Source organism: Malus domestica, chromosome 09, assembly GCF_042453785.1.
Source record: "Malus domestica chromosome 09, GDT2T_hap1".
Lineage (NCBI taxonomy): Eukaryota > Viridiplantae > Streptophyta > Magnoliopsida > Rosales > Rosaceae > Malus > Malus domestica.
Window position 1 is genome coordinate 3257577 of NC_091669.1, and position 24166 is coordinate 3281742.

At 36.7% G+C, this 24166-nt stretch overlaps 4 protein-coding genes across 5 annotated transcripts; all 4 read right to left on the reverse strand.

Moving 5' to 3' along the window:
* Window positions 1–111: 111 nt before the first annotated feature.
* Window positions 112–2200, reverse strand: LOC103411366 (protein FEZ-like). Its single transcript, XM_029107506.2, has 3 exons — window positions 1810–2200; window positions 1153–1454; window positions 112–972 (listed from the first exon to the last, which is right to left on the reverse strand). The coding sequence occupies exons 1-3, from the start codon at window positions 1988–1990 to the stop codon at window positions 319–321; spliced, it is 1137 nt and encodes a 378-aa protein (XP_028963339.1). The 5' UTR covers window positions 1991–2200; the 3' UTR covers window positions 112–318.
* A 5403-nt stretch (window positions 2201–7603) lies between these two features.
* Window positions 7604–11571, reverse strand: LOC103421499 (protease Do-like 8, chloroplastic). 2 transcript variants are annotated; one of them, XM_008359540.4, is made up of 13 exons: window positions 11186–11571; window positions 10850–10977; window positions 10373–10455; window positions 10153–10251; window positions 9957–10023; window positions 9587–9662; window positions 9428–9494; window positions 9115–9332; window positions 8899–8966; window positions 8700–8779; window positions 8506–8592; window positions 8280–8387; window positions 7604–8002 (listed from the first exon to the last, which is right to left on the reverse strand). In XM_008359540.4, exons 1-13 carry the CDS (start codon window positions 11374–11376, stop codon window positions 7874–7876), a joined length of 1401 nt encoding a protein of 466 aa, XP_008357762.2. In that variant the 5' UTR covers window positions 11377–11571; the 3' UTR covers window positions 7604–7873. The 2 variants fall into 2 exon arrangements, with proteins under 2 accessions (XP_008357762.2, XP_070661123.1); XM_070805022.1 differs by having other exon boundaries at window positions 11126–11250.
* Window positions 11572–12604: 1033 nt separating this feature from the next.
* On the reverse strand, window positions 12605–14321 carry LOC103442348 (large ribosomal subunit protein eL34). The gene is made up of 4 exons (XM_008381126.4): window positions 14069–14321; window positions 13849–13928; window positions 13001–13110; window positions 12605–12885 (listed from the first exon to the last, which is right to left on the reverse strand). The coding sequence occupies exons 1-4, from the start codon at window positions 14145–14147 to the stop codon at window positions 12783–12785; spliced, it is 372 nt and encodes a 123-aa protein (XP_008379348.2). The 5' UTR covers window positions 14148–14321; the 3' UTR covers window positions 12605–12782.
* A 1561-nt stretch (window positions 14322–15882) lies between these two features.
* Window positions 15883–19720, reverse strand: LOC103442349 (uncharacterized). The gene is made up of 5 exons (XM_008381128.4): window positions 19045–19720; window positions 17708–18918; window positions 16719–17138; window positions 16395–16627; window positions 15883–16299 (listed from the first exon to the last, which is right to left on the reverse strand). The coding sequence occupies exons 1-5, from the start codon at window positions 19218–19220 to the stop codon at window positions 16048–16050; spliced, it is 2292 nt and encodes a 763-aa protein (XP_008379350.2). The 5' UTR covers window positions 19221–19720; the 3' UTR covers window positions 15883–16047.
* Between the last annotated feature and the right edge of the window lie 4446 nt (window positions 19721–24166).

Sequence of the window (24166 nt, forward strand, 5' to 3'; positions counted from 1 at the left end):
ATAATCCAAATCAATCTAGGTCATCCAATGGTCGTAGAGTTTAATGATACGTAGCATGAAAGAATTTCCGCATATTTTGCCTTAAACTTGTCTGATTGGAATGTAGGAAACTGTACAATGACACACTAGGTGTGTGATTTTGATACTAGCTGCATCATTACAACGGGTAAACCACGAGAGGAGAAAAACTTGGGTAGGGGTGCCCAGCTCACGACATGTGCAAACACCTTTTATAAAAGTATAAGATTTCTCTATCTTAGAAAGTTGCCCTAATTAGGCAGCCCTACCAAATATTTTCTCGTCTGCAAATGAATCGAATCAAGTGTAGCACTTGTTTGTAGAATAGCTACTAGGACAGGGTGGTGAATCAGAAGGCAGAGTTGGCTTCCAAGCCTCATCATCTGAAGCCAAACTGAATGGAAATCCAATTGATCTGATGCTGCTGGTTCCCCAATGGCTTGTACTGCTACTACTCACGTTCTTCCTGAACCCCCCTTCATTTTCTGATGTCCCTATGTTTCCTTGCAACTGATCCTGCTGCTGCAAACCGATCGAAAAGCCGGTGAACTGCTGCTGTGAACCATCAAAGTCTATGCTCCCAGCGGGGTTGCTCAAATCGCCGATTAATGCAGGATTCATAGGTCCTGACATTTCGACCGGTGAGAACATGAAGCCATTGGGAAACTCTCCATCAAACATGGAGGGTTTCGACTCGGTAGGGTTGATTGGTTTGTAAGGAAGAGTATCAAAGGCAGAGAAGCTTGTGTTAGATGGTTGTTGCAAGTCATTGTTGTTCCAAAACTGCATGGTTGATCCCATGTCAGTTGTGCAGGACATGTTCTCCGAGCTGAACTGCTGAGTGAATAAATTAGACGCTGTAGGCTCTGGAAACTGAGAGGCCCAAGAGTGAGAAAGTGCTCTCTGTGCCATGGAGTTTGTTTTCTTGAAAATCCTGCAAATTGCCCATGAATCCTGCACACCATGAAGTATTTTAATCAGCTGAGCGATAACATGTTAGGCACGTTATATTGACTAGAAAGATATAACCATTAATTATGACATATCGACAGTCAGTTCTTTAATAAAAAATAGACGATAGTTTCATAGTCGGATTATTTTATTTTGGTGTCCAAAATTTTAACTAGTACTTACATTTGGAGGGAGGCTTTTATCTAAGAGCTTTTTTGGTGGAGCTGAATCTGAGAGAGAAGGTAACCGAAATTCGTGCATCATCCAGTCAGTTTTGATCCCTTTAGCAGCTCTGCCTCTGTAGAACACAAGGGACTTCTTTAACCCTATGCACTTGGTGCCTTCGGAAGAATAGATAGGCCGGTCTGTTCCGGTAGCCTTCCAAAACCCGGCTCCTGTGACTCGATTAGGTCTAGCGCTGTTCCGGTATTTTCGGTCCCTCGGGCAGTAGAAGTACCACTCTTTCTCCCCGGTACTTGCCAGCTCTGCTTACACAGATGAAATACAACTTATAAGTTCAGTCATAAGAACTAAAACAGTTGCTATAAGCTCACTTGAAAAGTTAAGCAAAAAGCAAGAAGAATTTAAGAAATATGTTGAAATTTATTTTGAAAAGTTAAGTGCTTCCTCATGAAACACCTGCTAGGTTGACAAAGAACGCTGTCATAAAATTTTGAGTTTTTCTGTTAAACATAGTTAGAAGCATTTTTTTGTTGAACACTTAGCCTTTCTAAATTGGCCATAAACATGAGAGATCCAGTACATGAAAAGGGCAAATGGTTTAAAAATCCAAACTAAAAAAGCACTTTGTAAGAATGAATTAGAGACAAGTTAACTTACTCGGAAGATCCCACGGATCATATTTATAAATGTCAACTTGCTTAATCAGCTCAATAGGAAGAAGCCTCTGTTGGATTTTTCTCTTAAGGTAAAACCCTACAAGCTCCTCATCTGTCGGATGAAACCGAAAACCAGGTAATATCACATCATCAACCCTTTCCATCTCGTTCTTCTCCTCCATACTTCTCCTTCTCAAAGTCTTAAGAAATATTATCTCTATAAAATAGTGGAACAGCTTAAACTTTTTGGATAAGCACTTCTAGCTAGTTCTTGAAAGCACTTGAGATTTAAAACTCACTACTTACTTCATCCAAAGCTATATATTATGTGCTACCAGAGGAGGAATCTGAATCCGGAGCTTCGGCCGCCCCTTCAGGGTGACTAAAATGGAGAGAAGTAGGTCTGCACGAAAATCACTATTTTGGTATAGCTGAAGCTGAGGGTTTCAACTCTTATAAGAACAGCTACCAAGAAAAACTTGAGTAGTAGTCAAGTGAATGAGATTATTATTGAATTATAAGTGCTTTTTATTTAAGTTGGTGTGTGCTTCTTGAACTGCATAAGGAGGACAGGGGTTATTTAAATCCAAACTAAGGATCTCAAAGAGTCTGCAACTTTCAACCAATTCTTGGAATTTTAAATTCCAAGTTGCTTTCACGTATCCTCGTGGCTCAGTTTATAGAAACCAACCCTTTTTATCTTCAAACCACCATAGGCAAAATGACAAACAGACGTTCCTTGTCATAATATTATAATTTATTTGAATAATATAATCTTTATTTTTGGCTTACTACCTCCTTTTAAATAATCTTTGCTGAAATTGTTTTTTTTTTTGCTAAGCATGTAAATTATGGACCAAAACTGAGATAAGGAGTATTTGGAGCTAACGGAAGATTTGGTGCAAAATCGAATGCAGTGGCTTTCTAGGATTCATACAACCGACCTCACTTAGTGGGATAAAGCTTGGTTGTTGCATGTAAATTATGGACCAACTTCCCATACCAGAAAGCTCAAAATTATAGTCAATCCAAGACAGATCTATGCAATTATATAGAAATTTCTTTTCCTGTCATCCCAAGATCCAAAAATGTCATCTCTTCAATTCCCTCATCTACCAAATATGAAAACGTGACATGTCATCTGATGATTTAGTCTTAAGATATATCCAAAACCAGTGATTAAGGTATAATAATATGGATTAGCTCAAGAAAAAGCCACCATGCAAAATAAAACACCGGAACTAATCTTTAATTACACACTGAGACGATGCATGGTAAATTGGTAAAACGATATACTTCTACTGGAATACCAGGAAATCCAGAAATTACAAGAATACTGTAGCTGATGTGCTGCGGTGATGACAAGGTTATTAGGCAAGGGGCAGTTCTCCATTTAGGGTAAATTCAGACTGTTCACCAAACTGTTCCACAAAGGGCAGTTCAACTACTAGGGTTAGGGTTTGACCAGTGATGTCATCTGACCTTTTAAGTTACATGCATGCAAGATGCAAACACAATACAATCAAAACAAAAAGCAAACGGGTGAAAAAATCATGTCTGGTAGGTACTGCTCAATATTGGAATCATATTCGGAGAGTTTATCTGCTCTTCTATTGATTCTACATAAATAAATAACTATTCACAGATATTTTTCGTCTTCCAAAATTAATGAAGTATAGTAATATAATACTTTTATTTTATTTAAAAAAAAAGGTGATATATTAGTGACATCAAATGAAAGTTGCATAAAATCTTGAATGAGAAGATCCTGAATAATATCAAGTGGATTCTTGAATCAAACTACTTTGTTGCTAAATTACAGCTTCTAGGGGCACAACAGATTGTCAATATAATGTTGTATCAACGGTAATAGTAGATAACATGTCAATATGAAAACGTACTAGCGTGTTATCCAAAATTAACAATTCTTCTTTTGGACACAACAGATTGTCAATATAATGTCGGATCAACATTAATAGTAGATAACATGTCAATATAAAAATATATTAACATGTCATCCAAACGTATAACTGCCTGTAAATTTTATTTAATTCCTTTATTATGTTTTGACTGTTGAATTTTAAAAAATAAAAAGGATATATGTACAGCATAATATTGAGAACTTTTCTGTTTGGTTTGAAATCCATACACTATGAAACAATGAATCCGCCTGAGTTTTCTCAATGCATTACTTAATTAAGAAATGAGAAGGCATAGGTCAATCCCCTTGATTTCACGAACATGGGAATCCAAACTTCCTAATTTCCAAATTTTTTGGTAACCTCACTGGCCAAAAAGAAAAATCCTTTTGGTACTTCCCAGACACTCGTTTTGAGAAGCTGCATTTCTTCCAAAGAATTGAGATCGCTTGGCTTTGTTTTGATCTTTCTATTCTACGTTGTATTATCAATCCACGTACGTACATGTCATTCACCAATTATAGTCAAAATCGGTGATGAACCATAAAACATCAATTAGTACCAACGCATGACGGTGTGAACTTCACATGTCAACCACTATATTTTCAACAAGAGCTACTGGCATTAATCTTGTCTCTGGACAAGTAATCAAGCTAAAATTGAGATGCTAAGATCACCAGAGTTAAATTTAAACTAATTGTCGGTTGCTGAAGTTTGCTAACCATGTCTGCTACATAAATAGCAAGCCATGAAGCATTAATGAATTAATTAATTGGTGAAGATCCTTTTAGGTCAATTATGTATATATGTGGCAATTGGAGACTCAAATATAGTGAAATTCCCCAGATATAGATCCTCGTTTGCAACCCTTGTTGTCTGTTGCTTGACCTTGGATTTGGAACCCATGCGTGCAACCTAAGTTGAAATTTGGATCAAACTCTTCCAATCCAAGTTTACTAACCTCTTTCTTTGCAAACATCAACTCTCTAATTAATGCAACTATGTTCCCTATCAGACAAAACTTAGATCAATGTTATTGACTATAATGCATGGTTTTTGTAGCTAATTATAATACAGTTTTCCTTTACCACTTCAAATTCCATGGTCCATTATATATATATATATATATATATATATATATATATATATATATATATTATATGTTAGGAAAATGCTTTACATTCTGTGTAAAATACTAAAATTTTTAAGCAACACTTCAACCCATACACCATTTTCAATTTTCAAGCAAACCTATATTGACCAAGGGCACCAAATATAAACCCTTGTTTGGTTCACATGTAGTTATTTCCACTTAATTTGAGGACATCTCAGGTTGGACTGATATAAATGCAAGGTTAACAATGCGTATTTATAAGTTTGATACTTATAACTTACTCATTACAGTGCATAGCTCACAGGTGAATGACCCTGCTGTAAAAATATCCGTGATAATTAATATCCTGCGTCTAAGAAAAGAAAGGTTGAGACAGAAAATAATAGATGATTCGACAGCTCATTGTGAACAAAGAAGTTAAGTTGTAATGTAAATTTTAGCCATGCGTGCTTGTACAAATTACTCATCAATAAAAAGGAGCATAGATGTAGATGGTGCTTTACCGCAGTGGCTGAAAGTAATAATGATTATGCATCCTAGTGCGCATTCTACCTCCACTGATCCCTTCACTCCTAATATTTAACAACTGAACCCACTAATGAGCATAGATATCTTATTGACTTATGGGATTGAGTAGCTCAAGCACAGGCGGGGTCATAAAGGAACTAGGATATATGGTCCTAGACCCATCCTGACATTTTTTTTCACGCAGAAAAGTTTATTGTTATGTTATTGATTTTCAAGGTTCAGTTTCTTAATCTGACATTTTTACTTTAATTTCGTTCATCGGGTTTGATTTAAGTTTGGCGACTCCTATGGAGTCCAAACAATATGTTGCTTGTCATCTTTGAAGAGAAAGGAAGAAAGTCCGAGAGGCTTGAGGGTCATTGGACGATGATGATGACACGATAGCAGACCCAAATGACGGTGGTCGATTGCTCGACACATGACAGAGTAATTTTTGTAAGATCAGGACAACGTTTTGGATTGAGACTTTTGGGCACCCTCTAGACTAAAATCCTGACTCCACCACTAAAGCTCAAGTCTAGCAATTTTCTTGAATACAAGAAAATCTTTGTGTTTTTTAAGGGCTGAAAAAATTGATGACTCCTAAATATTTGAGCTTGATCGGCATTTTACTCCTACTACTTACTTTTCAACTTGTTCCTATCCTTACCCAATAAAAACTAGGGTTAACTTTTCAATTGGTTTTCTAGGATAGGAGTCAATAATATCAACTGTACACGAACAAATGAGAACAGCAACTTAAAGATTTATCCCGTCATTATCAACGTTCTCAATCACATATAAGTTTAATCATTATAATTAATATGTTTTAGAATAACTCCTAATTAAGATAAACCTCTTTGAAAGCATCATTCCTTCAATATTTATGACATAAAATAACCTAAGAATACAGTTTTGTTGCTAAGTTCCTGTACAGACCTTATCATTAATTTGAGAGACTTGTAAAAGGGCTCCTTACATGCAGTAGTCACCATCAAATTATTACTCTATCAAATTCTTAAAGTCATTCCTTGGATCGAGGATTTTAGATTGAAGTTGTATTTGCATGACGTCTTTCTCTTTTTTAAAATAATGATTACAGAAATTTCGTTTTTACTTAATTTTCTTCAACTTGATCTCATTGATTATTTAAGATTTAACAAGCCCTCTAGAGTCCAAAATTTGATGAGATTAAAGCCGATTAACCAATTCGAGGCTATAACCTGTGATTCAGTACTACGGTCTGGTGGTATTTCTTTTTACTTGGAAGTGAAATGTCTTAGGTTTGAATCTCGTAGATGGCGAATTCGATATCAAATTAGGTTGTCCATTGTGTGGCTTAACCGAACCCCCCTTCCCTTAGTGTAAAAATATTGATGTATTAAAAAAAAAATTGAGGCTATAACCTAGAGTCTAAGCTCTAACTGATGGTTTATACGTTAACCTTATCAATCATGTCAATATCTGAAGCTGAAGTGGAAGAAGATTAAGTAAAAGTAAATTTTTTCAAAATGTCTTATTTTTAAAGAAAAGACGTCATACACAATAAAGATGTGAGAAAATCGGCATAATTTTACTTGTTATAACTTATCCTATAAAAGAAACACAAACTTGAACTTATTATTGGAAAATGATGATGTCAATTTGATTGGGATATGTAAGAGTCTGACATGGTGTTAGAATATTGGAAGCAAAATGGAAAAACACAACACAATGACAAACCTAGTCTTAATACTAAATTTGATACATGGGATAAAAATAATGTTTGGGATTTATCTTAACATCAACTAAATTAACTAATTTTGTCTCAGATCAATTAAATTAAAATTGCGTGCAGGAATAAGTTGATAGATCACAACCTAGTATGGTGACGTGTAGAACTAATAAAAAAAAAGTAATATTGACGAAGAACAATTTTCCTGATACAAGTACACTGCAAATTTAATGTATAACGTCAATGATATAATACCAAACAACAAGAAACTTACACATGTCATTGTATTATTATCACGAGACACCATAATAACGATGTACTCCTACTATGCAAGTCCTTCTCATATTGATGGGTTTTGGGGACATATTATATCAAGTTATTAGCATTATATTAAGCAAAAAAATAAATTATTGTTACTAATTTAAATTATATTTTGTCGGATTAACGAAAATTGTGTTTTCACATCTATTCACACATAAATGGACTACTGGACTTGACCGAAAAAGGGTTCGTGGGTTTCTTGGATCAACACAAAACAGCATATTTGGGCCATAGTAAAAGCCCATTTTCCCTTGTATGAGTAACTTACTAATTACTGTGGTTACATTAATTATATACAGTAATTCTTCATTTTACATCAAATAATGGGGCAAAATTAATATTACTAAGATACAGCTGAAGAAAATGCTTACAACAGACGTTCCCCCCATCCTAGCAGAGCGGGAGCCTTATTGGCATGGGGTCGTCTTTCGTTTTACAACTGAAGAAAATGCTTGGCTGACTAGCAAGTAAAAATTATCAGCACACCAAGTCATGAACTCTTTTCCTCTAATGTTATAGGAACCTCCAATTTTTCACTGCTCCTCTGGATCTTTAAAATTACTTGATCCCCCACATTATACTCATCAAATACTCTGTTGAACTCTGCTTTGCTTTTAACCTATTATAACATAACATAACATAACATAACATCAATAAATAAATTAGTTTCGGTAGATCTCGCGAGTATAAAGGCTTAGATTGTCGAGCTATGGTTGTCTATTTTTAATTTTCAATCTTTACGAAATGGAAAACAAGAGAAAACAGCGTCGATGCAAGCTCTTGCATTACGTCCAAGGAGGAGTCATTGGATACAGTTTACTGATTTTGTAAATTGAACAGAAGCATGTTATGCATGGAGAGGAAAGATGGTAAGATTTGAGTAAGGGACAGCTCACGGGTTTGTCGTCAACTGCAACGATGATATCCCCAAGCACTATATTCCCTGCAAACCCCCTTGTGGTGGGAAGCAGGCCAGCCTTTGCTGCAACACTATTTTTAGGGACCTGCAGCATTATAAGGTGAATCGAACAATCAGGAAATGAACTGTCCATGGATGGATGTGAATACGACGGACAGAGATATTAACTGATATGCAATGCAACCTAAAATCTACAGGTATACCTGTAGAACGAGAGCTCCATATCGAACATTGAGTTGATTTGCAACTAGCTCTGGAGCAATCTCGACATTCAAACCAGCTCGAACAACCTACAATGGATGAACCAGTGAAGAACCACCAAGAACATTATATAATAAAACCGAGGGGTTGGTGCCAGTCAGTTCAAACTTTAAAAATACTTGGCGACTATACTTACCTTTCCATATTGAATCAACTGAGGCACGATTTTGAGTACAGTTGAAGATGGGATGGCAAACCCAACACCGGCTGATGTCCCTGCCAAACCATTTAAATTTTGAGGCAATCAGTATGCAACTTCCGTATTTATTTTCTCAAATTTCAACTTTGAAAATATATTAGAGTTCTGTGGTGGACTTTACAATGATATTACTAACCTGTCTGAGTAAATATTGCGGTATTGATCCCAATTAAATTTCCTTTGGAATCTAACAGGGGACCTCCACTGCCATAGTAAGAACAAGGAGCAGGTCAGAACAAGTTCAAAAGATAAAATTATTTCTAACTGATTAAAAGATCGATTTTCACAGTAACACTTTGGGAAACTGAGAGCTTCTTAACTACGATTTTTATGTTAAAATGAAATCACCAACCTGTTCCCAGGATTGATTGCTGCATCTGTTTGGATCCCGCCACTAATTGTGACTCCAGCTTGACTGAAAATGTCTCGATTCAGTCCGCTAATTACTCCAACAGTGAGGGTGTGATCAAAACCAAATGGATTTCCAATTGCTAAACACTGCTGCCCAACTCTTAGAGAAGATGATTGCCCAACAGAGATTGGCTTCAACAGATCTTCGGATGCTTCTACCTAAAATTTAGATAAATCAGTACCTAGCTACTTGTGCTAAGACATTGCAATTTGAAAGTGACCATGAAATGATCCTTTGCAAAAACAGAAAATACCTTCAAGACAGCAAGATCTTTTGCACGGTCAGCACCAATTAGCTTACCCTCAAAATTCTTTTGCAACCTTTTACAAAAAATTCAACCAAATGAGAAATATGAATTTCAGCATTAAGGCTACCGTTTAAAAGTTTATCTAGGAATGCGCTGAAATCTCACCCTTCCAATGCTAGAATGTTAACTCGTGCAACGACCTCCCCAAGACCTGGATTTCTAGAGAGGGCATTACCAATTACTGTAAATAAAAGAAACAATTGTTAAATTTAATTTAAGTCCCTCCATTTGTATACTTTACTAGCAATCCATTCCATCTTTTTGACATTTTTGTTATTTCAAGCCCATGAATTGGAAGTATTTTTCGAAATGAAAATTTTGGCTTCATTGTAATAAGCAATATCTTCTGGTTAACACTATAAATAACATCAGTAAGAAGCAAAATCATGGATGATGTATTCATTTACCGTTTTGAGACCTACAACAATATTCTTTTATATTATGATTATTATCAGGTAATTCTTCAAGATCCTACCATGATAATTTGTTACAATGTGACCTTGCCCATCCCAAACTACTCCTGAACCATTTCCTTCTGGGACCTGCTGAATATTCGGGAGCATGCCACATGCGATTAGCCAAAAAAAAATTCAAAGGAAGAGTGAACATAGTGGAAATTCTACTTTTAGAAGCTAAAGAGTTATCAAAGATGAAGCATAATAGCCACGCACCTCAACCACACCAGTTATATTAAGTTGAGGACGCAATGTCACATCAAAAATGTTAACAACACAGTATGTGTTCTTCTCAAAGAGTTCGACAATTCTTTCCTGTCAATCAGACACATCAACAATTCAGCCAAAAATATCAGAATTCAGAAGAATGGAGCATGAAACTTATAAAAGAATGATTCCTCTTATAAAGGTATACAAAATAAAGAAAAATATGGACCTCAGTGGGGAAGAGAGGCCCGGAAGTGAAAACCGGAGGAGTTACTTCTTCAATTGTTACTGAGGAATCCCCTAAAGCTAGAGCTGTAAATCCAAAGTAAATTGCATCATCAGAATGGAGTAGTTGGCATGAAACAAATACACAAGCTGTAAAAAATACCATACCAAATTCTTTGAAATAAGCTATCAAATAGAGCCATTATAGACGAAACAAAAGGAGTACCACGTTGTTTAACATTTATTTTTGAACTACTCATATCTATGGACTAGACAGAGTTTCATAACAGTCCTCCGGGACACAGCTTTCGCCTACATTGCCAATGCGAAACTTGACAAGCATAATACGTAGTCCACAATTCCTATTATTAGCTACCTTCTTAAACTTTTTGCAAACTAAACACCTCACGGGGCACTTTTGACAGGCATAACAATATCATCCAAATTAAAAAACGAAGGCTAAAGCTGAAAACTTGCGAACCTGACAAGTACCTTGAAGGATCACAAAGCGAATACATGAAAATACTCGCAAACAACGCCCGCCTCGTTGTGAAATTCGTACCCTCGTCTACCAACGGATCAAAATCCTTGCTCAGTTTTTGAACACTCCTAAATGGTCAAAAGAACAAACAAACAAAAAAAATCAGAATTCCACCCAAATAGCAAAAACCCAGAAATTGAAATTACATGATACAGAGTAAAAATCGAAACTTTTTCAATTCTATGAACACCCATCAACACAAATCACAAGAATTACCACAATGCAGTGAACAGAAAAGCTCAGGTCAGTAAAATGCTACTCAGAAAGAAAGGGGACCTTTGGGTGGAAATGGACAAGGGAGAAACGGCGTCGTCCGGGGAGTGAGTGCGGTTGGGTTGAGTGTGAGAACAGGCAGAGGAAATGCCGTCGCAGCAGAGCTGCCGGCGGCTGATTAGGCGGTTCTTGGAGGTGCGCAAGCCCAACGAGTAGGACTGCAGAGGAGAAGAACTGCATGCTAACGCTTGCATTTTATTGGTTTACTGGTTGATAATGTTATGACTTGGATTCTGCAGATAGATTTATGAATGGGGAAAGAGATGACAAAGACGAAAGCTTTCTGCGTGTCTCTGAAAAATGGTAGTTTTGAGAGAGGCTGAGGGAGATAAGAGTTGGTTGGGTTGTGGCCTCTCTTCTCACTTCTCAGTTCTTCTCACTGTTCACCACTGCATGGTACGATTACCATTCTACCCTCCAATCCCAAAGGTGAGTAGCATTCTCTCCCTTTTTTTTTTTTTTTTTTTTTTTTTTTTTCCTCCTATTCCAAAGGTGAGTAGAGTTGGTTGGGTTGTGGCCTCTCTTCTCACTTCTCAGTTCTTCTCACTGTTCACCACTGCATGGTACGATTACCATTCTACCCTCCGATCCCAAAGGTGAGTAGCATTCTCTCCCCTTTTTTTTTTTTTTTTTTCCTCCCCTTTCTTCTCCTCCTATTTGAACGGTTGGTTAATCCACGTCAACATCTTATATTAATTTTTTATAGATTGAGAAAGACAAAATAGAGAATGTGAGAGGAGGGGATGAAAGGGATGAAATGAGGAGATGAGAGAATCCTAGTCAGTAAGGGCCAAGGAGAGACTACCAAATATAGGACACCGCTATTTACACACCCATTTTAACTTCTCGCACATTCCTCTTAATTTTTTGCTGTCGGATCAAATGAATTGATTCATATTTGAAACTGTTTATTTTATTTATCATAATCGCTAATTAACTCGGCATGTATAGATAGTTGAATAATTTCTTAATTAGATAAATTTTTCTAGAAATAATATGTAAATGTAAATAAAATGAACGATTTTGGATAACTTTTTGCGCGGTGAAATGATATATTGACTTCATTAAAATATGAATAGCTTTTTACAAATAAAGAGTTTAAAATTTGAACTTGGTAGAAAGAAGATGAGCGTGAATGAGCTATTAGCCGTTAAATATGTGAGTTATATCAGTTAGCCACCATTCAATCTCTACAAAACCATTTTTCTTTTAAAACTTCAACCGAAGAACCACAATTTGTACATTGGGAAGAGTTGCTTGTTTGCCACTCATTTCCTTCCCTTCGGTTCTATGAATCTTTCCATGTGATTGCTTCCATCCTTTTAATTACACTTACAAAATTATCATGCGCAAAATAAACAACAAAATCGAAAAGCTGGAGCTTTCAAGAGACGATGACGATCAGCGAACAAGATTATCACATACGAAACAGGCAACTGGTTTGTCATTGAAACGAAATTAACCGAGTAACCGAGTAGCACATAACAATAAAAGCATTCCAATCTACGATCCAAATTCATCGATCAACAAAACCTAACGACAAAATCTCGCTCAACCATTTCTTGTACTTCGATCAAAAGACTATCGATTCTCGCCTCGTTTAGCTCCTAGCTCCTTTCTCCGCCTGCCTTTCCTTGGCCTTTTGGATCTTCAAAACCTTCTTCACAATTTTCTGCTCTTCCACCAAGAAAGCTCGAATGATCCTGCATAATATCAAACAACAAAAACTCAACGCAATGCCTTAATTACTAATCTACTACCAAAGAAATACTACAAAACCAGCGCATTCTGAAATCAGAATGTTTGGCACTAAATTACCTCTCCTTAACAGCACCTCCAGACAATACACCACCATAGGCACGGTTCACAGTCCTGCGGTTCCTAGATAGTCTAGACCTCTTGTACTCAGCCGGTCTCAAGTGAGGAATCTGCAAGGAAACCAAAATTATTATCAGAGATAATTACAATGACAAATATAAAGGAATTCAATTGCACATGGACGCACATAAGAATTCCCAAATATCATATAAAGTAGGTTGATACAAACTAACAAACAAACAAATATACAATCAATTTGTCAAAACTCCAATGATTCTCGTTACGCGTTGGAACTTTAAAGAAAGCAAAAATCAAAATATTGGAAATTGAAAATGTCAGTGCATGGCTATCTTCCGAAGTGGTAATGGCAGTGACACTGCTCCACGGGAAGATAGGATATGACACCACCGTCAACGGAGGAGCTCCCAACAAGAGCTGGGAGGACCATCAACATTGACAAGTCTATATGCGACGTTATAACACTTGGAATATACAAGCATCGGTTACCTGCTCCAAGTTGGGGACTGATCAAATCCCCCGTCACAAATCTAATAGTATGCTTGGATTCAAAAGATGTGAAGTTTTGTTTATGAACCCGGTATAAGTCCTACTATGAAACCGTGCATTTAGACCTTAGAGTTCATATTCGAATTTCGGAAACTACTGCCTAGTCTGCCGCAAATTCATAAACCCCAACCAATCATTCATCAACCAATTACAATCACACACATTCTTGCATTCACATCATAATACTAACCTAATTGCTCAGTCAAACAAATACACACACACACACACATATACAATCGCATATACAGATAATAAACAATCAAAAGAAAGAATATGCATACCCCTTGGATTCTCTTGCCAGTAACAGGGCATTTGGGGCCGCTGGCTCTCTTCTTGGTGGTCTGATAGATCAATTTCCCACCTAGCATTCAAAACGCACAAAATCAACTCAGCCAAAAGCAATCAAACGACATCATAAACAAAACCAGCAAAACCCTAATTGAAAACTCGATCATGTTTCAGAAGCGAATTGGGAATGCAATCGGTAAAAAAATATCTTACCGGGGGTTTTGACGATGCGGTGCTGGTTGGACTTGGTGGCGTAGCTGTGTCGCTTCCGGTACGTGAGCCGCTGCACCATTTTTGGAGTGCTGGTTTAGCTCGGCTGCCCCTCTCTCTCTGTAACTGCGATGGAGTGCAACAAGAGGGCCGCACTTTGAAGATGAGAGAGTTTTTAAATATGGTTTTCGAAGGGTGAGAAACCCTAGATCTAACGGCTGAGGCGAGATTATTAGTATTCGACGGTGAGGATTAAGTTAAATATGGGCCGGGTCCAAATTAGGAAGGGACGGGCCTCAACCTAGCAATTAGCAAAATCAACAAAAATTTCAACAAACCGGCTGGACTGGACCGGCCTCTGTCGCTCGGTCCGGTTTTATTACTAATTTATAATTTCGGTAGAATACGAAACCAAGTGAGTCTGTTTAGTTTGGACCAAACCAAACCGATCATGCTTTTCAAAATTTGGTTCCACATTGGAAAGATTTTTCAGTGTGATCGTTATACGAGGTGATACATTATATGTTTTTATATAAATTGTGGGTTATGTGTGTTAAAAATTTAATAATTTAAAAATTAAAATTTTTCACCATTTGCATAAAAACACGTGATCTACCATTCATATTCCCATTACAACTGAAAATTTCTCTCACCATTGGGTGCTTCATCTCTTTACCTTATCTACCTTCTCTCTCATTTAAAGGTACGATTATAAGTTTTGGACTTAAATTCGAGTTTCTGTGTGGCTGATCAATTATGTATCGGTCTAGTAGAATTTGTTATCCATAATGTTGGAAGAGAGACCAAGTTTAACTCCCCCTCTATGCTTTAATTTCATTGTGTTGAAAACACGATTCAATATGAAGTGTAATAACACAATTTATTGAATATTTAAAAAAAAAAATAACTAATTATATTATTACACTTGGTGTACTGATCCGTGTTACGGCACATCAAAAATTTTCTCCTTGTATAGTTGAAAAAAAAAATCTCACTATGATAAAAATAAATAAAACAAAGTTCCTGCTACCTAAACAATAGTGTTAACGGGTTAAATTGTTAAATATTAAAAAAAAGAAATCAGTAAGAATCGAACCAGCACTAGAGTGCACAAACATTATTACTTTCTATCAATGCAGTAAAACGCCATCTAAAATTCTTAAAACCTTGCTTAATTACTCACCAAAATTTCAACTACCTATCCACCTTACAACCACCATTACAAATTTCCCCATAAAAGTTTATAGGTTAAGTTAATTATAGCATCGTTGAAAATTGAAAATTTGACCCAGTAGATGATAATTCTTGCACCTTAAGAACGCAAACGCGTGGGGACCTCATCTTTTGCCTCAAGATATATGTTTAGTCTGCTGCCCACAGACTTCACACTACCACCGTCGTAATCAGAAAATAGCATCTAGCTTACAAAAAAAAAAAAAACTAGCTTACAAAAAAAAAAAAAAAAAAAAAAAGGATTGTTGTGATGAAGTCTGTTAGAAATTATATCCAAATTTGAAAGTTCCGTCAATTTGGGTATTTGAAATAAACTTGAACTCTCAATTAATTGTTAGCATGTGAGATTAAAAATAAAAGTTAGCATCGCATGTATGGTTCACGTGATAACAATTAACAAAGAGTTGAATGAATTTTTTTTTTTTTGGTCAAAAGTTGATGAAATTTTTAGTTTTGGACCTAAATCCTAAAGGACTTTACCACAAGGGCCAGCTTTCATATTACCACGAGGACTAATAATCTAATTAGGCATATATTTTTCAAACAATCAAATATGAACAATAATAAGATATGAGATGAATCAGTTAGTCAGGTCAATTTGTTCCCACCTTTGTTATTAAGTTCATCATCTTTTTCTCATAAATTAATGTGAATTAGAATATCGCTTGGCCAAGAAAATATGAACAATAATGTGCAGTTTGAAGCCTAATATTTACTTTGGTTAGACAAAAATGTGACTGCTACTGTTGCTAGCATGGAAATAGCAAGATGGAAGGATCTACACGAAGCTTTCGGTTCACAAAATTTATCTTGCTCAACTTGCTGTGACACCACACTAGTTGCTCTGTTGTTATATTCGACATGTTCAAAACCCTAGCTACCAATTTCATGTCAACTTGGGAGAAGAAGTAGAGGTGATCTGTGCCTTCATCCTCATGCTTTTTGAATCTCTTTAGGATGCAGTTCCCACTCCTCAGTCTCTCTTTTAGCTTCATGTTTTTCTGCATTCCATGGAAGAAAAAAAAAGTTAATTCGATCGTTAGATCAAACCGAAACATGAAAACTCGTATGTTAGACTATCTGATAAGAAACCTACCTTGTGAAGATCTGTTTGGATCTCCGTGAAAAGCTTTAGATCCGATTCTTCAAGCTCTTCTTCTTGTCTTCTCCTTCGATGTGCAAGCGTACAATTAGCATATTTATCAGCTCGAATGAATCGCCAAATTGTCCGTATTGATTCTTCGAGTATCTCTACTAGAATGTCACTTGTAATTGCACCACCGTCTTTGCCCTTTCTTCTTGCTTTCTTCCTCTCCTTTAAATTGTCCCCTGCAATGCCATACATTTGTATTAGTCTCTATAAATCAAACCTTCAACATCCCTAAGCAACCACAACATTTAACCTAAAACTCTCTCTCACCTCTAATCGCCGGAACTTGAAGAAGATGGCGCATGACGCATCGATTCTTGACGTAATTTTCAACCCTAGGCCCTTGAAAACATTCGTTCTCTACAAATCTAACCAAGTGAACTTGAAACTGTTGGAACTCGCCGGCAACCACATTGTACGAACCCATTCCATACGGAGCGGAATCCCATAGGTTGAGGGCCTTCTCATACTGCCATTGAAGGATCTCCCAAGAAAGGCACAGCTGCCCCACATAAACCACTTCTAAATCACTATGCAATTCTCTAATAAACTTCACCATTGGGTCGGAATCTGAATCGTTTTTCGGTTTGCATCTCCAAAAGTTCTGTGAGAGAAAGGATGGGATTGCCGGAGCTGAGGATTTGGAGGAGCTCGGAAACGACTGAAGTGGATCCTTGGACTGCAAGAAACCTACACATTTGGATTTTCATAAAACACATAAGAAAACGAGATCATGTGAATTAAAGTCAATTTAATTTAATATTACAGATTAACTTTTCATATACATGAATTTCTGCAGCTTGTCTGCAAAGGAGAAACCAACAAACAAAATGGTGGAGCACAAAAGCACTTCCATAATTAGACTGGTGGAGCTTAAAGATCAGCATGCTCAGAAGGTGCTAATAAACATAAACTAAGGGTAATGGGATGGCTCTAGGTACTATCTGCACAGCCACTGAGTATGTAATGAGCTTTTGGACAATATTTAAATACCTACATATGCAAAAGTGCTTTTTTTGAAAAGTGCTTACACAGTGGAGAACCAGGAAAGGTGTGTGTTCTAATTTAATTAGGTCATGTAATAATCACTCTTGATGGTTGGGATGTAAGTGGGTCCTAATTAGGTTAAATTAATCATACCGATGAATCGAATGGATTAGAACAGATAGAGATTAAGAAGAAAAGAATTTGGGAAGAAAAAACGAACAAAATGATTTGAAACTGAGAAGAAATTAATCGAACTTGATGAAAAAACTGACCTATTGCATATAACTTCTGGTAATTTAAAATGTCGAATTTTCGCATACGCTCTCTGTAAATTCTGTGGAACGTCTGAAGCTCTCCCATTCTATCACCTTGATGGGCTTTTTCATCAATCTTCCATGGTTTCAAATCATCCATATTCGGAGACTCGGATTCTTCGAGAATGGTAGGCAAACCGGTAGCTCTGACTTTCTTGAGCTCCATTTTCAACTGTTCCATCAATTCCTGGTGTTCCCACAATGTTTCCAATGTGTTTGAATCCTCAGAATCATTGGTTACCGAATTACGAACATCGGGTTTTTCAGCATTTTCGGAACCCTCAATTGGCTTTTCGTCCTTTCTACTCAACCCTACCGGATTCGAGCTGCTGGGCAACTCTTGGAGTTCTCGAATTTGTTCGTTTATATCGTCATCTTCTTCCTCGAAACAATCAGACTCGTACCCCATATCGAAATTTGGAAGTTCATCCCTTTCCCCAAAATCTTCTGCTGACAAAAACCCCAAACTTGGGGAGCCAAAGTCCTTCTCTGACAAGAAATTAACTTCATGAGAATCAACTTCCTCACAATCAGAATCGCTTTCGAGGCTCCCCATTAGCTCTTCGTCCGAACGAGCATCTTCCATCGCCGATTTCTTATCAGACTCTTCATCTTCCTCGCATTCCCCGCCTGAAAATTCATGAGCAATTTCTTCATGATCACCTCCTTCTTCGACAGTAAAGGTTGCAACTTTAGCTTCTTCCACGAAGCAACTAACATTCTCTTCGGCTTTGAATTCGTATTTTCTGCTGCTGCTGCTGCTTGTGAATTCTGGTCCTTCTTCTTTGAATAGGTTCAACTTGTCAGCCAGAAACTCATACTCTTTATTGCTTCTGCTTAATATTTCTCTAGTCTGGTACTCGAATTTAAACACGAAACTTGGCTTCGAGGCCTCCGCACCATCAGCATCACCCAGCTCCGAATCTCCGTCGCTCTTCGAAATCTCGGAATCAGCTCTCTCCGGCAGAGCTTCTGGCTCAACCGGATTATTCGATACCATTTGATTGGTTTCTTCAGAAACAAGGCTAGCAGAACAACAATCCACTTTTCCGGGTAGAGCTTCTGTCTCAACAAGATTATTATTCAATACCATTTGGTTGGTTTCTTCAGAAAGAGGGTTAGGAGAACGACAAGAATTGTTCATCCCAGAACGCTCGCCATTACCAAAACTGCAACAAAAAGAAACACAAAAATAAGTTACTGAATCAATAAAAAAAGTATCTGAATTACAAAACCCAGCTGAGAATTCATCTTAAAACATCAGAATTACAAAACCCAAGTGGGAATTTGAATACCTGACTTTGAGGAAGAACTTGCTGAAAAATCTTAACAAAGCAAGCAAAAGGGAAGAGACGGAGAGGGTGAAAAGTCTAGGAAAAAGAGCCATCTTTGAGTAAAACTCCCCACCAGAAGCACCCATATTCTCCCAATCAAAGTGGGTATTTAGCAAAGAAATGATTAAGGCACCCATCAGTGAAGAAACCCATAAATCAATCGCTTTATCTCAGTTTGAAGCAAAAATACAGAGGAGTTTCACGCAGGCTCTGATTACCACGTTGAATTTTTCAGGGAGGAATGGACTTCCCACCTGAAGAGAGCAGGAAGATTCATGCAAGTGCTCGAAGGGGTTTAATGAAACGGGATTCCCGAAGGTGGAAATCTGACCTAACTGCTGAGATTTAAGGGGGATTTGGAAGCAAAAGTTTAGGGGAGGTGAGAAAAGAACATGTCAGCGACTTGGGGTTGAAGTTGAACTAATCTTATGGGGGGTTGCTTAGAGAGAGCCTCGGAGTTCTGAGGTGACCGTTATGTTATTGGTTTACTGATGGACTGTTTTTTTTGCAAGAAGATTTATACATAACATCGATCGGTTGAGGGGTCTCTGTTTTTTTGCTAAGAACTTTGGGAGAGAGAAATCAGAAAAAAGAGGAGGAACTGCTTGAGATTGAAAGCTTAAGTTTTTAACTTCTTATGGATTTTTTTTTTCTTATCCTTAATCTCAAATGAATTAAAGGGCATTTTGGTCTTTTCAAACCCCGTTTTATTTCTGTGCATTTTCTCTTTTGTTCTTAATTGTAAAGGTGAATTAAGAATCATTTTGGTTTCGATTCCTGGTCAGCTCATATTGTTAGGCTAAAATCGTGTTTGTTTAAATATTTTAATCAAAGTTCTTAGCATCATTGTAACTCTTGCATTTATGAATTCAATATTCCATAAATTATGAAACTTAAACAAATTCAAATAAGAGTAAATAAAATTCTTAATAAATTATAATTACTCAAAAATCGATAACAGAGTATTCTTCACATAATTCTTGCGATTATATGGATATCAATTTAATCATTTCAAAATCTATAGTACTTTACAAAATTTTATTATTACAATATCAATGCTTCATATTTATCTTGAAAAATAACTTACCTTCGATAATTATGCCCTTGATTATCTCTAACTTCGTGTCAGCAAGCCACAGCTTATAAATGTACATTGCTACATTCTAAATCGTGTGATTAATTTCTCTATTTTCCATCATTATGTGTACGGAGAACCGATTATCTTTATTTTATAAATATAATATGTGTAAATCAAGTAAGAGACAAATTCAGATATGCTTCCACTGGTGGTCGAAGTTGAAATTAGAATGTTTGCTTATCTTTTTATGCCGACCTCGATAGGTACAAATGAAGACAATATTTGCCTAATAACGTGTGGGGCTATATATGCATAACCTATGCATGCCCAGTGGAATTCGTGTCACACGCACTACAATATTGAGTCTTCACATAGTATGAATGTTATTATATAGGGACATGCATACACAAGTCAAATAACGAATTTAACTTATACAAGTATGAGACGGATCCGTGGCAGCATTTGTTTATATATTTTGCTTGACACGATTTTATGAAACTTATTTTGTAATGTATTTTAACAATTAGAATTATGTATCTTTTAGATCTTTTCTGGAAGATCATGCCGGCCAAAAATCACTTATCTTTACAACCATATGACCATTGGATTAAGGATTAAAAGTTTCTTTGTAGAATCATATATGTTCATATTCTCCAATACAACTTAATGGTTTTGGATTTGTTTAATTTTTTACAATGATGATCTATGAATGATGTTCTAAAAGATAGACGGTTTGGAATTGGATCATTAAAATACATTACGGAGTATGCTCCACAAAAACATGTGTTAAAAAATGGTATCACGGATCCACTTCGATATATATACCCAATATTATAGTTTTCCTAAGGGTCATATTTTCTTACCTGCCGATTGCAGAAAATTCTTTTTAATTCCTCATCTTCGTCAGTCATCAGCAGCATGAGATGATGGAGACACATAAGAAGATGTTGAGGGACGTTTTCTAGAAGAGAAGAGGACAACGACCCTAACTACGCTCGGTGAGAAAAAACAATTAAGCCACCCCTTAGTCAAAATAATCCTTCTTCTAGATCGATTTCTCACAGAACAATATATACGGCACAACACCGCTAGATCTAGTGTTGTATGCGTATTCGTGGATATACAGTGACGGAGATAGGAATGTGTTGTACCAAGGGGCACGTAAAGAGGCAAGTTTCCAAGAAGAAAAATTCTACGACATATTTCATCAAACACATTGCCTTTGTGTTTCAAGAACAACTCAAATACTGGAAGAACAGTGGCTACGCAAGGTGGCTCTACCAGCCTTATGGGCAAATATGAGTGAATGCCATTAAAAGATTGTCATATCTGTGATCAAACTATATATGGAAAAGAATCATTTTTCCAATCCCAAATTAAGAAGTTTGAACTTAACAAGAGGGTAAGAGTTTAATATTCGTTTGAAAAATCTACTAGAAACTAACCAAATACAAAATTTAACACGGTGTAATTGTTACCAAATATGGCATCACTATACATGCATATGAAAAATAATTTTTCAAACACTTATTTTTTTTCCTTCTACAGTCTCTTTTTTTCTTTCGTTCACAGACTCTCTTTTGTTCAATTCAACGTCTAAAATGAAGAGAGAAATACACGTGAAAAAAAAGAATCTGCAAAAATCATTTCCCATGATGACTATGCTCATTTGATATTCCGTATGAATCAACCGTTGCAAGTTTTGTTCTCCCGCGGATCAAAGGACGCAAATGCGATTTAATTAAATTCTAGTAGTTCACTCGTGAAAAATCGTGTGTGAGGGAGAACTTTTACAATCTTTGCATCGTGAAGAAAAGAAGAGATGAGAAACAAACCTTAAACCCTAAATCACCCAACCGCACGGTCTTTGTTATATTTCTTTTGTACATCTCTTCTTCGTTATATTTGAAGCCTACTGACTTGGGTTTTATCAGCCCAAAATCAACAAATTTTTAAGAATAACATTAAGGCCCAACCTTTTTCATTTCACCTCAGTTTAGATTGGGATCACGATGATGGATCCAATTGGGATTTATTTATTTATTTATTTGTTATTGTAACTGAAACTAATTTCTTGGCCTAAGGAAACACTACCCTACAATTGGGATCACGATGATGGATGTTTTTTTTTTCTTCTTGGTTCATTCCTTTGCTAACTAAGGGCACGTTTGTTATGTTGCACAAGTTTAAGGTGCTTAATCGTTGTCTTTGAAATTGGAATTCTCACATTTTTGGTAGCTAACACGACTGTTCTTAATGCTCTACGTATGCAATAAGCTTTTTGGCAAGACCGAGTTTGAGTCAAATGGCTTACTGAAGGTGATCATAATGTTCTTTTTTTTCCATGCTTATGCATGTGGTAGGTCTTCATCTTCGAGAATTGCTACTCTTCTGAATGGTGATACCGTGTTCTCTTTTCCGATTAATATTGTTGATCATGTACATAAACTTTAATCAATTTGCAAATTACTACTCCACCAGGAGTACTCCCATATTTTGGAATTGGAAAGCGTTCAGTCGACGGAATTATCTACTCGATCTGATCATATGAATATGCATGTCCAATGAAACCGACGAAATACGTTGATGAGGCCACAATATAACAAGTTCAATGCACATCTTGAAGGTTGGATTTAGTTCTCACATATATCCACACACACACACACACACACACACACACATATATATAAAGATATTAAAGATCATATATACTCATCTTTATCTTTAAATACCAGCGTACGTGTGAGAATAATTCACATGTATTAATTTTGCATTTGTTATACACCACTAAAGTGGCTTGTAAATTATGGGGAACTATAATGCACATGGTTTTTCTCAGTACTCACTACTTGGACACTTGAATCAGCATGGAGAGTATGGGCATTATATCAAAGAAAGTAGAAAGTATGGACATGTATTTGTTTCAGTCAACGTATACTACTAGAAACCACCTTCATATAAGGGCCATGTATTTGTTTTGGTATGGATATGTAGCCCGCCGGAAGAAAGATAAATATACAGGTAAAAAACAAGCGAAAATAAGGGAGATGGGCATGCACTATATATATATATGGGCCTAAAAAATCGATTTGTTCTTGTTTTATTCCAGCGATACTCTAATATATTTGATCTAAATTACGAGAAAATGAAATTCAAATGAAGAAGGGAAACACACTAGCTAGTGTAGTAAATGAGGCACGTCAAATCAAATATTACTCTCTTTAAGTTTGGCTTGTATAATTTTTTTCGTGCTTGACCTAGGTTTATATTATTTTTTATTTATAGGAGTTCCAGTTTTTAAATTGTAACATCCTACATCAATCAACAGAGAGGGGGTGATATGCCTTATATGTACATGCCCACCTCCATATAGCACGAGGCTTTTTGGGAGTTCACTGACTTCGGATTCCATTGGAACTCCGAAGTTAAGCGAGTTCGGGCGAGAGCATTCTCAGGATGGGTAACCCACTGGGAAATTCTCTTGTGAGTTCCCAGAAACAAAACCGTGAGGACATGGTTGGGTCCTAAAATGAACAATATTGTGCTACGGCATAGACGGTCTGGGATGTGACAGAATGGTATCAGAGCCACTCTGTCGTGTGGTGCGAGTGTGCTGATGAGGACGTCGGGCCCCTAAGGAGGGTGGATTGTAACATCACACATCGACCAACAGAGAGGGGTGATGTGCCTTATATGTACATGCTCACCTCCATATAACACGAGGCCTTTTGGGAGCTCACTGGCTTCGGGTTCTATTGGAACTCCGAAGTTAAGCGAGTTCGGGCGAGTGCATTCCCAAGATAGATGACCCACTGGAAAGTTTTTGTGTGAGTTCCCAGAAACAAAACCGTGAGGGCATGGTCGGGGCCCAAAGCAGACAATATTGTGCTACGGCGGAGCCGATCTGGGATGTGACATAAATGATGGACTATATATATGAAACGAAAACATACATTTCAAACATGGTATAATTTAGTCACATAAATGTGATTATCATATTTGATG

What these genes read in the sequence shown, in the direction of transcription:
- LOC103411366 (XM_029107506.2), bottom strand. Translation starts at nt 1,990, where the DNA reads ATGGAGGAGAAGAACGAGATGGAAAGGGTTGATGATGTGATATTACCT. An exon ending in TGATCCGTGGGATCTTCCGA is followed by an intron (nt 1,455 to 1,809) that starts GTAAGTTAACTT and finishes CTGTGTAAGCAG; the next exon opens with AGCTGGCAAGTACCGGGGAG. An exon ending in ATAAAAGCCTCCCTCCAAAT is followed by an intron (nt 973 to 1,152) that starts GTAAGTACTAGT and finishes CATGGTGTGCAG; the next exon opens with GATTCATGGGCAATTTGCAG.
- LOC103421499 (XM_008359540.4), bottom strand. Translation starts at nt 11,376, where the DNA reads ATGCAAGCGTTAGCATGCAGTTCTTCTCCTCTGCAGTCCTACTCGTTG. An exon ending in ATATAACTGGTGTGGTTGAG is followed by an intron (nt 10,024 to 10,152) that starts GTGCGTGGCTAT and finishes AATATTCAGCAG; the next exon opens with GTCCCAGAAGGAAATGGTTC. An exon ending in TTGCAGTTGACGACAAACCC is followed by an intron (nt 8,003 to 8,279) that starts GTGAGCTGTCCC and finishes ATGTTATAATAG; the next exon opens with GTTAAAAGCAAAGCAGAGTT.
- LOC103442348 (XM_008381126.4), bottom strand. Translation starts at nt 14,147, where the DNA reads ATGGTGCAGCGGCTCACGTACCGGAAGCGACACAGCTACGCCACCAAG. An exon ending in CCGCATCGTCAAAACCCCCG is followed by an intron (nt 13,929 to 14,068) that starts GTAAGATATTTT and finishes TTTGAATGCTAG; the next exon opens with GTGGGAAATTGATCTATCAG. An exon ending in GGAGGTGCTGTTAAGGAGAG is followed by an intron (nt 12,886 to 13,000) that starts GTAATTTAGTGC and finishes GATATTATGCAG; the next exon opens with GATCATTCGAGCTTTCTTGG.
- LOC103442349 (XM_008381128.4), bottom strand. Translation starts at nt 19,220, where the DNA reads ATGGGTGCCTTAATCATTTCTTTGCTAAATACCCACTTTGATTGGGAG. An exon ending in TCAAGTTCCGGCGATTAGAG is followed by an intron (nt 16,628 to 16,718) that starts GTGAGAGAGAGT and finishes ATGGCATTGCAG; the next exon opens with GGGACAATTTAAAGGAGAGG. An exon ending in TCCAAACAGATCTTCACAAG is followed by an intron (nt 16,300 to 16,394) that starts GTAGGTTTCTTA and finishes CATGGAATGCAG; the next exon opens with AAAAACATGAAGCTAAAAGA.